We start from the raw sequence: 16,991 nt of genomic DNA on the forward strand, positions 1-16,991 counted from the left end.
GATAACCAAACTTCACTGCCAAAACAAGAAAACAAAAGGTAGATCACTTTAAGGAGAATGTGCTTAAATATCAATGTACACTTGTTTTTTTTATTGTTAATAGTTACTTGTAATTGCCTTTTGCTTGTGTTTTTGGTTTTTTACTTTGGAGAAATATTGATAACACCCCTAAATTTGACGTGAATTTTTAGTTTCATTCTGAACTATTTATAACCTTAAAAACACCAATTTACTTCGCTAACCGAACTTAAATGCACCTCCGATTGAAATACAATCCTAAATTCTGGTCAAGTTTAGGAATATTTTCAGCACTTCTCTCGATTTTTTATTATGAGTCACATGCTCCTACAAGAGTTTGAGACCACTTGCTATGTCATGTGGCAAATCGGGAGTATATTGGGGGCGTATCTAAATTTAGTTAATTAAGCAGAGGAGTATTTTTAAGACTGTCAATAGTTAAAGGACAAAACTAATAATTTACCTCAACTTTAGAATATTTTCGATACTTCTATTTTTTTTTTTCCTCCCAAACCGTTCATTATTTGTAAGCCAAGAAATTTCCTTGTTTGGCTCACTTTTAAAGGGCTATTCTTGGTAATGTTTTCTTCTTTTGCCGTTGTTCCTCCTTTTTATGAGCAAATCCTTTTTGCCATAATAAATCTGTTAAGGAAAATTTCAAAATACTCCTTCAATTTCAAAATAGTGTTACCTAATAAGAAAAAAAATTATTTCAAAATAACTGTCATTGTTGATTTTATGACAAATTTTAGATGAAAAGACATTTTTAAATATGATTTCAAGAAATTTTCTTTGTTGCTTATATAATTTATTTCATTACCATCATACATCGAATGTTTTTAAAGATTTGTAGTTATAAATTTATTTTTTCCAATTTAAGTAAAAGACGATAAGATATGTAGTGATATTGTGCACTCCCACTTTTCAATTTATATGAGTTAGTTTGAATTTTATACGAAATTTATAAAAGAAATTAAAAAATTTGAAAACTTGTGATCTAAAATAAATCATACATGTTTGTGTGACCCCTAATTTATTTTATTAGAAATAAAATGAGCATTTTAAAATTAAATTCTTACTAAAGGTAGAAATGTGTAATTCTTGAAATGAAGGGAGCAGTATACTCTATAATATATATTAACCTCCATCTCAATTTATTAATTACTTTACTATTTCAATTAATAGAAGGGTTCACAATACAAACTTAAGTAAGAGTCCACCAGATCATTTCGCCAACGTCAAGTCAATAGGGGAATTTCTTTCTTTTATAGCCACAAAAAAGTAGAATTGACTAAAATCAGTAATTTCTTCTCTTTTTTTTTTTTGGTTGGATTGGGTTTGGTAAACGCATACTTTTGTTTTACTCGCTGCAAGTTGCCTACTTGATCATAGAGGTCTATTTCCTCTTCATCTTATTTTCTAAAGGCAATCTAAGGGCCGTTTGGCCATGCAATATGGTATCATGATATGAAATTATGATATGGTATCAGATATAGAATCATGAGATGAAATTGAAGTTTTGTTTGGACATGCGATATGAAATTTTTGTGTTGTATATTTTTTCATAAACATAAAAATCTCATAAGTTGTCAAATTATTAAAATAGCTCCAATTGTTTATTTGATCTTATCAAATAAACAAAATATTATAAAATCGTATAATAAATTATTACAAAGTTATTTGTTCTCCAACTTAAGTAATTGTTTCATCTAACTTTAATTTAATAAAAAAAATTGAACATAAATTGTAGTGTACTAGTCTTTAATATAATTCTTCCACATAGTACGGACAATTTCCTCACGTTGAACTTGCATTTCTCAGTCATGTGACCGAGAAGACGAACCAACATTGTTACTTTGAGCCATTTGTTGGTCAATATCATCCGCAACTATATTTTCATGCTCATAGACCATAAATATTTCATCACTTTAACAATCGGTTGGTGTGAGTTAAAGTGATTATATGTTGGTGAGAATAATAAATTTTATGTCGGTGACAATAATAAATTTTAAAAAGTAATGATGTGATTATAAATTTTATTTACATATGAAATAAATGATTAGTAGATATAAATGTGGGATTGTTTTAACAAAATATAAACTCGTGGATCAATTTTTATATTAAAATATCTCAAATCATAATATGGAATTACCATATAATGGTTTTTGGAGAATATGGAATCACATCTCATGAGATGAAATCGGCATAAAATCGCATGTCCAAACGCTGATTCCATGCATCTCACGATACCATATCGTATCGCATGGCCAAACGCCTACTAAGAACCACATTCCACGCAAAGGAAAAGAAAGAAAAGTTTAACAAAAAAGCATGCAGTTAAGCAAAAGCAAAAGAGTAGAAACAGTTCAATTTGGCAATGTAAGTATAATATAGCTTTACTACACACACACTTGAGCGATAAAGGAAGAACCATCACTTGTTATGCTTGAGAACAAAAGCTTAAAATCTTTTGAATTACACACGAGTGTTGGCTTTTAACACATTACAGCCAAGAGATTATTGCTAATCATCGAATCACGTTTGCTGTTTTTAATCCAGAAAGTCTAGTTACTATGTTGTTATTAGAAGATGAAAAACAAATGTCATTGTTGATATATGACAAATTTTAAATGAAAAGACATTTTTGAATATGACTTCAATAAATTTACTTTGTTGCTTATATAATAATACATTGAATATTTTTAGTGAAAATATAATGAATACTAATATTTTATTATTAAGAGACAATGAAATTTATTTTATAAAGAATTATTTAACCAAAAATATATATTACAATAAATCATACACATATATTGTACATTATGTATAATGAATTATTTTTCTCATATAAATTCAATAAATACAATACATAATTTAGTAAGATGGTGTAAAATATTTTTTTATGTAAATTCAATAAATATGATACATAAATTAGTAAGATACAATGATTTTGATATAATCAAAATTAATCTTCATTGAATCTCAAAACACTCTTTAAGTCAATAAATATTAATTTATTGATTAAATAAATTTTATGATCTCACTTGTATTAATTTAGTGAGGTTTTATTATATACCTTTATACTTTATCTTTTTTATAGTATTCAATTTTCAAGAGATATTTACTAAATAAAAATAGTTAAGTAATCTAATTGATTTTTCAATAAACATATTTTTTTACTAAGATAACACTTAATTTGAGTCGGAGGGGAATATGTTTTAGTTGGGGGCGAAAGCAACGAGGAATGAAAACTGAAAATGGTCAATTTTATTTGGTGATATTCGAAATTGAATAACTTTAAGGAACGGAAAATTGCCAAATTATTAGGAAAAAAGTCTCATTTTTGCCACTTTTGACCTCTAATGGAGCTCTAACTAAGGGTAATTGTTTACTTTGTCAAAAATTGAGGAATAACTATAAACCTCTCTTGTTAAAAAAACAATTGTTATTACTAAAGATAAATGCGGGATTTACTAGATAGAGGAAAATAAATCACTTCACTTAGTAGGCGTTTGGCCATGCGATATCATATTACGATATGGTGTCGTGAGATGAAATCAGCGTTTGGACATGCGATTTTACGCTGATTTCATCTCATGATTCCATATCATGAGAGGTGATACCATATTCTCCAAAAACCATGATATGGAATCACCATGTGATTTCATATCATGATTTGAGATATTTTAATACAATAATTGATCCATGAGTTTATATTTTGTTAAAACAACCCCACATTTATATCTACTAACCATTTGTTTCATATGTAAATAAAATTTATAATCACATCATTACTTTTTAAAATTTATTATTCTCACCAATATAAAATTTATTATCACTTTAAATTTGGTGAATATAAATGATAAAGTAGAAATTCATTTGGTGAATATAAATGAGAACAAAGGGAGTAATACTTTTTTGATTTTTCATAATAAAAAAAAACGTCCTAATCTTATGACTAAGCATAATATTGATAAAAGACAAATTTCATTGGCGATGCCGCACTTTCTTAATCTTAGTATTTGCAAAATGTTCGTTCACATGACTGAAGGATATCAAGTCCAATTGATTGAGGACTTAGGAAAATTTGATCAATTAGTTATTAATATTTAGTTAAGTGGACTAGTTATAATTTTTTTGATTAAATTTTATTAGAAGTGTTTTTGACTCAAACTTGTGGTAACTTTTTAAAATTTCGTTATTCAATAATATTTAACTATTGATTTTTCTTGTAAATAGTTAGAAGTTAGTGATGTTTGTTAATTTTTATCTTAGTGCATTTAACTTCTAAGTTAATATTTACTCACTAATGTATGTTTTTTTTCTACTTTATAGGTTATTTGTAAGAGTAGTTGAGAGATATGAACATATCAAGTACAATTTATGTTCAATTTTTTTTAATTAAATTAAAGTTAGATGAAACAATTATTTAACTGAAGAACAAATAACTTTGTAATAATTTATTATGCGATTTTATAATTTTTGTTTATTTGATAAGATTGAATAAACAATTGGGGCTATTTTAATAGTTTTACAACTTATGGAATTTTTATGTTTATGAGAAAATATACAACACAAAAATTCCATATCGCATGTCCAAACAAACCTTCAATTTCATCTCATGATTCCATATCATGATACCATATCATGATTTCATGGCCAAACGGGCTCTTATAGTATTGCACTGAATATATTATTATTTTACTAAAAAAATTGATTTTTGACTTTTTTGTGAGTGTCACCGTCTCGAAATAAATAGTGAAAAGACTTGTTACTTAATGAACTCTTTGTACGTGTCTATTTCTATGATTAATGCTTTCATACGACGAATCATATGCTCCTACTCCATGTGGGGAAGAGAAGTTAAGGAAAATGAAAATACCAAAGGAAAAAATTCACTACTTGTAACAATTCATATGACGATTTTTTATTTTAAAATATTTAATTTCATTATAATTCTACATAACTTTTTACGTATTCAAAATAATAATAATAATCAAATTTTAAGATTTGATGTAATATTTTATCTACTAAATAAACACCTTAATCAATCTTCTAGTCTTTACTTCCTCTATTACACATATACCACTCCCAATTATTTTATTGTATGTACGACTCTTTTCTTTTTAGTCTATTCTAAAAGAGTGACATCTTTTAACATTAGAAACTAGGAGTATTTGATTTTAAAAAAAAACTAGGCTTCACTCTCCATAGTACTTATCGGCACTCGCCAAACAATATTAATGATCTTTTCATATTTTTTATACGGACATAAAACTAAAAATAATAATCTGAAAATACTATCAACACATTTTACTCCCTATATATATATATATATATATATATATCTAGTCAAAGGAAAATATCAGAATTTGAAACTAATAATAGAAAGATACACCTGCATTGTATAGCTTACAGAACCACATAATTGTGTTCCTATAAGAATCAAATGAACTGACAAATTCATGTGCACGTTGCTTTTAACATTTACATATACTACATTATTTTTGCCTGTAAAATACTCCTAACATAAAAAATATGATGAAAAAAACAGGCATAGCTGACTTTTTCCATTCCCAAATAGCTGCTGCATTCTCCGTCTTTCCACTTTGTTAATGTTTACACTATGTTCTTCCTACATGTTCCAACAATTATTTTACCATCACAAATACATGTCAACTGAATTGCAAGAGAAAAACAGACCACCGCATACGCTACCTCTAGGATCATGGTAAGAAACAAGCTCTATGTGTCCCCCTTCTCAGCATAGATGAAGGCATGAATAAGGGTCTGAGCATATTCCACTTGATCTTTCGTCCCTGACAAAATAGCAGAGCCGTATGCAGAACCAGCTACAGGATCATGAATTACTACCTTAGCACCTGAAATCTGAATACCAAATACAAATGTTAACTTACCTTACCTATAAGAAAAACAGAGTTTCCTAGAGCAAACTGACCTACCCTGCTTGTATGATGAAGGTTGCTAGAATCCTCTCCATAAACATATTTTATATACATTTCAGGAATTACAACTTCAACAGTAGTCCCTGGCAAATTAGGTGCTGCCTCACTGCAACAGATAGTTTTACATAGTGGATAAGGGAAACGATAAAGGACAAATTAAACAAGAATACGAATCAATTAAGAAAAAATAGGAGGAATGTAGGTCCAAGAACTTTCAAGTCAATTGTTCAGATTTACACCCCTTTCTCTTTAATCCCACTAGCAACGAATCGAGCACCTCAAGTATCTCCAACAGACTTCTTATACTATTGTCAAGTTTTAATTAAGGACCAAAATTATCTCCAACACAAACTTTACAACTCAACTCTTAAAACAGTTGACCCGTAAGCACTGCAAACATTTACTGACTTGCCTTTGAAGTATTAGGTGGATATTATTCTTACAAGAGACGCTCCCTCTAAATACAACATCCCCATCCTAAGTAGCATTGTTTTACTTTTCAGCAAAGGATATCTCATAATGTAATATATGTATCTATCTACAAACCCTGTTTATAAGAACTTTACAACTTAAATGCAAATTACAGGAAAGTGAAGAACTTAACAGACCTACCCTCATCCAGCTCAAACGGCAGAGCTACATACTAACGTTTACCCAATTTTTATAAAGGTCCAGCTGCCAAAACCTAGTTTAACAGAATTTGACGACTGCAATAGCATATCCTCTATGCCGACTCTTTTATGACCACCTCTTAACTTGCTTCCACATGGATACAAGTTCTTTTACATGGTTTGTCTAGGTTGTGCATACCAAGATATATAACTTTCCCAACAGAAATGGAAAATAGTGAATTGAGTTCATCCTTCTGGATAGCTTTTAAATTCATATTAGCATCTGAAAATCATTTATGCATCATTAGCGTCATGGCTGTAGACTGCGATGAACCTAATTAAGTTGCGACCAACTAATTCCCCACTACTCTCACTTAAAGCTGCACAAGGAAGATCACACTAGTTGCCCCAAAAAGAAATAAGTTTACCCAAGTAAATCAGAAACTGGTGAGTCCTGCACCAACAGGGAAACCAGTATCCCTTTAGTACACCCAACCCAGCACTCCCCTGGGAGATTCAATGGATGGCTTCAAGTTATTTGTAGTGATCCTAAGCAACCTAATACATTAGATCCAGGCAGAGGAAAACAAGTTACCTGGCACTGCTACAATCCGCCACTCCAGCTGTATTTCTAGAATTGACTGCCTGGATAAAACAGCAAAGTAGGAAAGTAAATAGTCAGAAATGCAACCCTGTCATAAAAACGTATCAATAATTTATGTTTACTGGAAAGAGCCCCAACAAACCTGAGGACCCCATCTTCCAGGTGAAGGAGGTCTATCAAAATACGGAGCATGCCCTTGTCTCTCATAGCCATAGAAATGGGGAGCACGATCTGAATAAAACATTACAGTCTAAATCATGTAAAATTGCAGGCAACAGTTCATACCGTTTGGGTGGATTACCAAGTATGTTTCATACCGTGAGGGTAGCCAATAGGTGAGTGGTAACTAGGAGAAGCAGGATCGTGCCTTGGCCTGTATGATGGGGATGGAATTTCAGAGTAAGGGGGGAAATGCGGAGGGGCAATAGTTGAAACATGTGGTTTCACAGGAAACATTGCATCACGAAGCCTACAAGTAATTTGGAACAAAGCATCCTGGACAGACTGCATGCTCCCAATGACCTGTAGAGAATTCAAACAACAGGAGCCAATTGGCAAAATTCCCTCAGTAAAAAACACACATGAAAGGAAGATAACAAGGTTGCACTCCTTCTCATTTATCTTTTTCACATAGCTCTTGTGAAGGTAAGTTCCACCAAGTGAGACAGAATGCAACTCAATTTATATGAGATACAAGTTCATGTAGTAAATACAAAACACAGACATGGAAAACACGTCTCTTTGATGATCATCAATGAAACACTTTGACCAGTCTATCTAAATACTAACTTGCATCATAAATGCTACTCCCTCCCCACCCCTTCCCCCAAGAATTGCAAGTTATATAGAGGTAGAAATGCAATCACTTTAGATAGATATTTATCTACTAGAAATCTAACAAATACAAAACAGCATATAAAGTGTAGTCAGGAAATCTAACAAATACAGAAACAGAAAATATGTATCTCCAATGATCATCAACAAAACACAATGATTTCTCTATCAGAACACTAACCTCAATGTAACAACTCCCCCCACCCCTACCCCACCCCCAAACAACCCAAAGAGAAAATTCCAGGCAATGAGTTATATAGCTGCGGTACCATATATATAACTAAGCTATATAACGCATATTGAAAAAATTCCAGACAACCACTCAAAGACAACCTAGCTGAGACGTGAAGTCTTACATATATTTTAGAATAAACTTCAAGGAAAATCTGTATCTACCTGTAAAACTTCTTCTGTGTGGGAGCCGTATTTTGGAGATTGTTCTCTGGGGAAAATACGAATGCTAGCACCAGTGACTCGTCGTAATTCAGCAATTAGGATACCTCCATTACCAAAGAGACAACTCATGTGACGTGCATGTACCAGAAGCCTTGATACAACTGCAGCTCCTGGTTCAAATCCAATCTCAGCAATTCTGCCCTGGACACGCATAAGAGCTTCCTGAGCAGGGGAATGTCTTTGCTCCAGGTTCTGCAGGAATAACAAAGAAGCTGATCTCAATAAAGATTTGCAAGGATAGAGTAGCGAGGTTAAAAGATCAACACCAGTTCCTTCTGACACCATTATCAACTGAATAAGTTAAAAAATCTACAAATTGACTCTATGCAGCAGATAATATGACAGCGAAGTGACACAAAAAAGAAGTGAGCAATTCACTTTAACGTAGGAAATGCAAGTGGGTCTGTGAGAATAGGCAGAAACAGTTGCTTAGTTAATGGTCAGCCTACGCACCTCTCTTGCAGATATCACAACCATTCTTTCATCTAAATCAGATGCTGAATCAGCAACCTTGACAGATGCACCAGTTTCAGTCTGCATCACCCTAATAATTGAGCCACCTTTTCCTATCAAATTTCCAACCTTGTCAACCGGACATAACACCTTAAACACGACCTCTTCCTCCAAGACCATCCTGTGGTTGATTCCAGCACTCTCAACACCAGAACTCCTCGAGAACTGCTCGGGTGTGTGATAACCAGTTCCATTTTGTGACATCCCTGAAAATTTGGGGGTAGAGGGATTTACTAAATCTACCCTAGAGTTATCCTGAAGGCAGCTTGAAACAGACAACAGAGCTTTTCTCACAGTTGAAAAGCTTCCAGTTATCTGCACACAAAGATATCCCCTCAACGGTCAAAACCATATACAGAGTAACGTAATCATACAAGCAAAACAGAGATAATCAATGAAATGAACAAAAATCAATCTCATATAAAGCTAAGAAATGAACCCGGCATGTGCCTCTGCTATAATAACATAATTCCATATAATCCTCACAGACATACACACATATACTTGTAGCAGAATTACTCAGTATTAGGTAGAGGTATTGGATTATCGGGAGCACACTTGGTCTCTGGTAGTTGTTTAAAAGGATCGACTACCGCATCTGTTTGTCATCTACTAAATCAGCCTGCTCTGGTGGTGCAATTAGAAAAAATAAAGATGTAGAAGGAATAGAGAAGCATGGACCTATCCCACTATTCTAAAGGTTGGTAATTTCCCCATGTTGTAAAACTTCCCATAAGCCCTTAGAAACTGCTGTCCATCACAACAACTGCTGAAAATCATCCTTGATAGAAGCACGGTTATATATATGACATTTGGGTCAAGGGTCCCTTCGCTAAGAAAGAGGCGTCTGAGTAAACAGAAGTGAGATCTTCCTATTGATACTAGCACTAGTGGGACTGGCTCCTGGGGAAAGGTCTAAACAAATTACCTCTTTGAACTCCATACCATCTAAGAGTGAGGTTCTGAGTGCTTAAAAGGTCTTTGGAGTAGAAAAGACTCACCGGAACACGGCTGAAAAACGCCGCTGACTCCGACTACTCCGTGACAATGGATGGAGGTATGTTGATCATTTATTTCTGATACACTATTGCTCTGCGATGTATAACATTTGGTATCAGAGCAATACTTTTAACCTCTGCTTGTTTGATTTTTGGAATTTCTAAAAACCACTAAAACTAGTCTTAATTTTAGATCTTGTTTTGAAACTTTTGAAGTATTCTAATGGTAGAGATCTTATGAAAATCGATTTTCTAGCAATCTTCAATTTTATATGTTGTTTTTGGTGTCTTTAACAGGTGAACACGAACTAAGTTTTCAAACGGGTCGAATGACCCGTCAAGAGGAAGAAAGCAACCTATATAGTGTGTTTTAAGTGTTGCACTGTGGTTGAAGTCTTGAAGTTTTGCCTTTATTCGTGTAATGCACCCACAGTCAGTTATAACTTTTTGTCTTTTATTTATGTAACGTAAACTAATAAAGTAATAATAAAAGGCAAAGAGACTGCCGTTTTGGTTTCAGTGTGTCAGTGGGTCACGCAACTAGTTAGGTCTCTAATTTTGTTTTATTATATTTATGCAGTTACTTAATTATGTTTGGGCTTAATAAAGATAAATGATTTATCTGTTGGAGTTGCCTTTCTTGAAATTGAGACAAGGAAACCCACAGCTGCTACACTTTGGTGCGCACAAGATAAAACCCCCGCTCCTATGCAATAGCTAGCAAACCACACAGGAGAGGCAACCCGCACTACGCAAGCCCGGTGCGACGAGCTTGACCTAGAAGGCAAACCCCTTGCTTCCGTTGGCAAGGGGTTTCGATCATATGCAATTCATCATGTTTTAAAACCAAGGAGCTAATTCGTTCGGAACTCAATTGACTGCTTCACCCTCACGGTACTACTTCGCTATAAGCCACCCAGGAGTATTTACCCTTGCAAGGTGGTCCTAGCTGATTCACTATTATGTACTTAATTAATTATTATGTCTACTGTATGTAATATTTGTGTCTCTTTCCATATTCATATTTAAGAACGTGAAATTTAAGTTCATTGCATAATGTTCAGCAATAAATCTTGTATAAGATTTTGATTTAATGTCCAGTGGTTCTTATAATTTTGTTTGATTGAGATTAGCCACAATTATCTTGGTTAAATAATATTGGATCAAATAAGGAAATTATACATATTAAATAAGGATTAATGTCCGAGTAACTATAATTTTATTTGATTGAAGATTCGCCACAACATCTTTAATTGAATAAAATTTTAAAGTTAAGGATCACATAAAGAAACTTTAGACATTAGAATTGTGATAAATTATGCACGATAGAATAACTCAAAAACCTTTATTATAGGGTGACATATATTTTTATGATAAGGGAAACTTGCAGTCACTACCCTTTGGGTACGCACGGGATATAACTCTTGCTCCTATGCAATAGCTCGCAAACCAGACTGGAGAGGTAACCCGCACTAGGCAAGCCCGGTGCGATGAGCTCGAGCCAAAAGGCAAACCCTTTGCTTCCGTTGGCAAGGGATTTCGAACTTGAGACCTCCAACATGAAAGTCCCAAGACCAAACCACTGGGCCACCCTGACGGGTTATTTGGGTCGCATATATAATTAGGATAAAATATTAAATGCTTCTCATAATTACACACATGAATCATGAATGAGAGTCTAATAGTTTTATCATAAAGATAAGAATATCATGTTAGTAAATTGATAACTTTATCATAAGGTTGAATTAAAATTTAGCCCACAAGCAATTTTATGTCCGTAGATTCAATTTTCTATTATTTGCCTCAAATTTATGTCAAGTATGTACGTATATTTTTGCAGTTATGCAACTTGCAAATTTATCACAAATATTCCTGAACTGAATGGTGAGAACTATGAGATCGAGAAGGAGAGAATTTTCCTTCACTTAGGGTGCATGGATATTGATTATGCTATAAGGAAAGAAGAACCATCTATTAATGAAATCAACACTCAAGATGAGATTGGTCTTCGTGAACAATGGGAGTACTCCAACCGTTTAAGTGTTATGTTCATTAAGACCAAAATCTTTGCTGGTATTCGTGATTCTGTTAGTATAACAATGTCAAGGCATTACTAAAGGCTATTGATGAACAATTTGAAACTTCAAATAAGGTATTTGCCAGCACCTTAATTATGAAATGCTCATCAATGAAGCTCATCAGTGTGAGAGGTATGCGTGAGCACATCATAAAGATGCGAGACTAAGAGGCTCAACTAAAGACTTTTGAGGTCGTAATGTCTGAAACTTTTCGTGTGCACTATACATTGAATACTCTGCCTGCACAGTAAGATCTCTTACACATAAGGATATATGGTCTATTAATGAACTTATTGCAAGTGTGCTCAAGAGGAAGGTCGAGGAAGCAGGAGAAAGTGCATTCATGACTACTCAAGAAAAGAAGACCTATCAAGCCAATAAGAAATGGAAAGGAAAGGCACCACTTGAAACTTGCATCAAGAAAGAATCCCAAGGTCGCTTATGTAGAAAGAAAGGGCACATAAAGCCGGATTTTGTCAAGTATCAACAATGGCTTGTGATGAAATGTACTTCAATCTCTCTTGTTTGCTATGAAGCTAATATGATTGATGTTAATCATAACACGTGGTGAATTTCTCAAAAAAAAAAAAAATACATGGTGAATTGATATTGCTTCTACAATTCATATTACGAACTCCTTGTAGGATTTAAGAAACCTGCGTAAGTCAGTGGGAGCTAAAGCGTCAATTCAGGAAACATGATGCAGTCGCATGTGGAAGCTATTGGGACATGTAATTTAGTTCTTAGTAGTGGTTTCATTTTAGAGTTAGAAAAAGCCTTTTATGTTCCTAACTTTCTAGGAGTTTAATTTTAGTATCAAGACTTGTACCTTTAGGATATTCCTTCTTTTGAAAAGACAATTCCAATCTATTTTATAAATCTAAACTTATTGGATATGTTACATTGTCTGATGGTCTTTTCTCTCTTAATTTACAAAATGATTCCACTCATAATGTTATGCATGTCCAAATTATATCTTGGAGGAGTGTTAAACAAACTTTGATTACTACTTCCACTATAGAGGTTGAGTTTGTTTCTTATTTTGAGGCTACCTCACATGATGTATCCATATCTAGGCATTGAATCTCATCACCAAGCCATCAAAGTTAAATTGTGACAATTCATCTGTTGTCTTCATGGCAAAGATAACAAAAGTGGAAGTCGAAGTAAGCATATCGACATCAAGTTTTTAGCCATCAGAAAACATGTTAAAGTTAAGAAAGAATCTCAAACTTGTTGCTAAAGGATTCACTCAAAAGGAAAGAATTGATTACACAGAGACCTTTTCTCCTATGTCTAAAATGGATTCCTTGCGTATTATATTGGTATTAGTAGCCCATTTTGATTCATAATTGCAACAAATGATGTAAAATTGCATTTCTCAATGGTAATCTAGAGGAAGAGGTTCATATGGAACAAATTGACAGATTCTCCTCTAGTAATGTTGAGCACTTGTTGTATTTAAATGGTGAGCAAAGAAATCCATCTATTGACTAAAACAAGCCTCACGTCAATGGTATTTAAAATTTCATAATGTTATCTCTTCATTCGACTTTGTTGAGAACATTATGGATCAATGTATATACCAGAAGGTTAGTGGGAGTAAAATATGTTTCTTAGTTCTATATGTGAATGATATTTTACTTGCATCTAATGATTAGGGAATGATACATAAAGTGAAACAATTTCCCTCTAAAAATTTTGATATGAAAGACATGGGTGATGCGTCTTATGTCATTGACATTAAGATCATCGAGATAGACATCAAGGCACCTTAGGTCTATCTCAATATGCCTATTTCAATAATATTTTAGAGAGATTTTGAATAAAAGATTGTTCACCAAGTGTAGCTCCTATTGTAAAGGGTGACAAGTTCAATTTGAATCAGTGCCCGACGAACAATCTTGAGAGGGAACAAATGAAGGACATTCCATATGCTTCTATTGTTGGAAACTTGTATGCTCAGGTTTGTACAAGACCTGACATAGCATTTGTTGTTGGAATGTTAGGAAGATATCAGAATAATACAAGTCTTGACCACCAAAGAGCTGCAAAGAAAGTCTTAAGATATCTTCAAGGGACAAAAGACTACATGCTTATGTACAAACGACCAGATGACTTGGAAGTCATTGGCTACTCTGATTCTGACGCTGCTGGCTGTGTTGATTCACAGAAATAAACTTCAAGATACATTTTTACATTAGCTGTTGAAGCTATATCTTAGAGAAGTGCCCAAGCAAACTTTGATTACTATTTCCACTATGGAGGTTGAGTTTGTTATTTTGAGGCTACCTCACATGATGTATGGTTGCAGAGTTTCATATTTGTGCTAAGAATTGTCGACTCTATCTCTATGCCATTAAAGTTAAAGTGTGACAATTCAGTTGTTGTCTTTATGGCTAAGAATAACTGAAGTGGAAGTCAAAAGCAAGCATATTGACATCAAGTTTTTAGCCATATCAGAACATGTTAAAGATTAGAAAGTGGTCATTCATCAGATCCTATAACTAAAAGCATGCCATTGAAGATATTTAAGGATCATGTAGTCACAATGGGACTTAGTTCCACTATGTCAAATTTCATTGTAACAACAAATATTGTTGAAACTCTATTTATATGATATTTCTAGTATTTGTAATTGTGTGGACATTCACTTTATTTTGAGAAATGTCGCTAAATTATGGACCTAGAATAAACATTGAGTTTATTCATCAAGTAATATGGGCTAAGGCTTAGATGCATAATGCATAGTGATACATGGACGATACTATTTATCTTTAGAGGAAATATCGCTATGATCGTGTATAATGTTTCATTCATGGGATTAGAGTATACACGAACCAAGTGGGAGAATGTTAGCGAATGTTAGCAATTTGCTGAAATGGCCTGTATGACATGGACCTATCCCACTATTCTAAAGGTTGGTAACTTCTCCATGTTGTAAAACTTCCCATAACCTCTTAGAAATTGTTGTCCATCACAACAACGGCTGAAAACCGTTCTTGATGGAAGCACAATTATATATATGACATTTGGTTCAAGGGTCCCTAAGCACATTACTTCTTCAAACTCCATACCATCTAAGAGTGAGGTTTTGAGTGCTTAGAAGGTCTTAAGAGTAGGAAAGACTCATCGAAACACGGCTGACAAACGTCGCCACTGCCGACTACACCATGACAATGGCTGGAGATATGTTGATCTTTTATTTCCATTGTGTTATTGCTTTGTAATGTCTAACCTTCGGTGTCAGAACAATACTTTTAACCTCTGCCTTGTAGAATGAATAGAAGGATTAGGAACTTGAGGAGTTGGTGATATTATTCTACTGTTCTTATCAACTTTTGAGGTGACGAGAGCCAAACTTAGAGGTGGAAGGATCAAATGATAGTAAAATCTCTGTTATTCTATCTATATGTACTTTGCAAGTAAGGTGGATTTTCTGTCTCGTGCATGCACCTCCTTGCGCTCCGAGTAAGCGTCCAAGGGTCCCCTTTGGATGTTGTCAAGTGCACTTTGGTTATGAAGGTTAATAAAATCAGTCAGTACATTCCCTCCAACTCAATCAAGTTCCGTACTTCCAAAAACATACTCCCTTCACTCAACTTTTCTTGATCTGCTTCCACTCTGGACAGTTCTAAATAACTTACTTCCTTAATAGACAGAAATTACAATCTTTTGTATAGTGAATTGGAGAGAAAACATACTGCTATGTGATATTTTCAATTAGATGTAACATTTTTACTGGCTCCTTTTTTTGTTTTCCAATTATTATTTCAACATATTTCTACAAACTCAAGTATATTAATCTATATTCCACCTCTTCCTCCAATCGCTATTTTGGATACTCTGTGAAACTATTTTGGACAGGTGAGCACACAAGACAGCAGAGAATCTATCAGAAAGGAACTTCATTTATTCCGCTTTTTTGAGTATTTAGTTAATTACACATTGGGAGAATTCTCTCTTTCTTCTGGTGTTCCTTTAGGTACATGGAAGTTATGAGCATGACTAAAATTACCAATCAAGCATAAAACTTGACTTCAGTACATAGAGAAGTGTTCAGAGACAGTAACATGAAATCTGCAAGTGACCAAATAAATAATTGAATTCAAGACAACTGGAAATTAGGAAGAAAGTGCATTGCCTGAATTAACTCGTCACCCGGTAATGCACAAGCAGGCATATGATCTTTAGGCAAAACCCTAACTTGAGCTCCAGTCTCCTGTCTTATCTTCTCAATAATCTTTCCCCCTTTTCCCAGCACGCTTCCAACCTGATTACTCGGTGCTAAAAGCCTACAAACCACCACTCCCTGTGGACTCCTCACATCGCTAAATTCATCCTTCCTCCCTTCTCCTTCCGATTGAACCGCATTCCCCTCCTCATCCACTTTCAAAATCCTCTCAAGTACTCTAATCAACGCCCGCTGAGCCTGGGATGATGACTCATCATTGACAGCCGAATGAGGTAATTCTTCACCATTGAAACCACCAGCATCCGAGCTAGTTTGATCTTTCTTCGTTGAGTCGGCTATAACAACGATAACTCGCTCATCGCAGCCGGCTAGTGAATCATCAATGCGAATCTTAGCACCAGTCTCCTCTCTGAGCTGTCGGATTATGGCTCCACCTTTTCCGATCACACCGCCGGTTTTATCCGCCGGACAGAGGATTCGGAAGAATGCTTCACCGGGAGAGAGTTTCAGAAATGGCGGCGGTGGTGGTGGTGTACGAAAGGAATTGGACGGCGGAGTTGCCGAGGACGGCAGCAGTTGGTGGCGGCGCTTGGTGGTCGGAGTGGAAGTATCAAATGCGGTGGTGGTGTCCAAGTGTCGTTTGTGGGCGAAGGATGAGTCCATGAAAGAAGAAAGCGTCGAGAAAAGAGAAGCATGTAAGTGGACTTGTGAGAGGGGT

General features: G+C 34.3%; 1 protein-coding gene across 3 annotated transcripts; it reads right to left on the reverse strand.

The window, feature by feature from the left end:
• Positions 1-5,361: 5,361 nt before the first annotated feature.
• On the reverse strand, positions 5,362-16,991 carry LOC125820495 (KH domain-containing protein HEN4). Of its 3 annotated transcripts, none has more exons than XM_049499937.1 (9): positions 16,223-16,991; positions 8,943-9,317; positions 8,430-8,681; positions 7,517-7,721; positions 7,342-7,430; positions 7,191-7,240; positions 6,051-6,090; positions 5,737-5,907; positions 5,362-5,653 (listed from the first exon to the last, which is right to left on the reverse strand). In XM_049499937.1, the coding sequence occupies exons 1-8, from the start codon at positions 16,934-16,936 to the stop codon at positions 5,764-5,766; spliced, it is 1,869 nt and encodes a 622-aa protein (XP_049355894.1). In that variant the 5' UTR covers positions 16,937-16,991; the 3' UTR covers positions 5,362-5,653; positions 5,737-5,763. The 3 variants fall into 3 exon arrangements, 2 of the variants coding, with proteins under 2 accessions (XP_049355894.1, XP_049355893.1); XM_049499936.1 differs by having other exon boundaries at positions 5,982-6,090; XR_007442514.1 differs by lacking the exon at positions 6,051-6,090.

The sequence above is a fragment of the Solanum verrucosum genome, unplaced genomic scaffold (assembly GCF_900185275.1).
Source record: "Solanum verrucosum unplaced genomic scaffold, falcon-dt-bn FXZP01000229.1, whole genome shotgun sequence".
Taxonomy (NCBI): domain Eukaryota; kingdom Viridiplantae; phylum Streptophyta; class Magnoliopsida; order Solanales; family Solanaceae; genus Solanum; species Solanum verrucosum.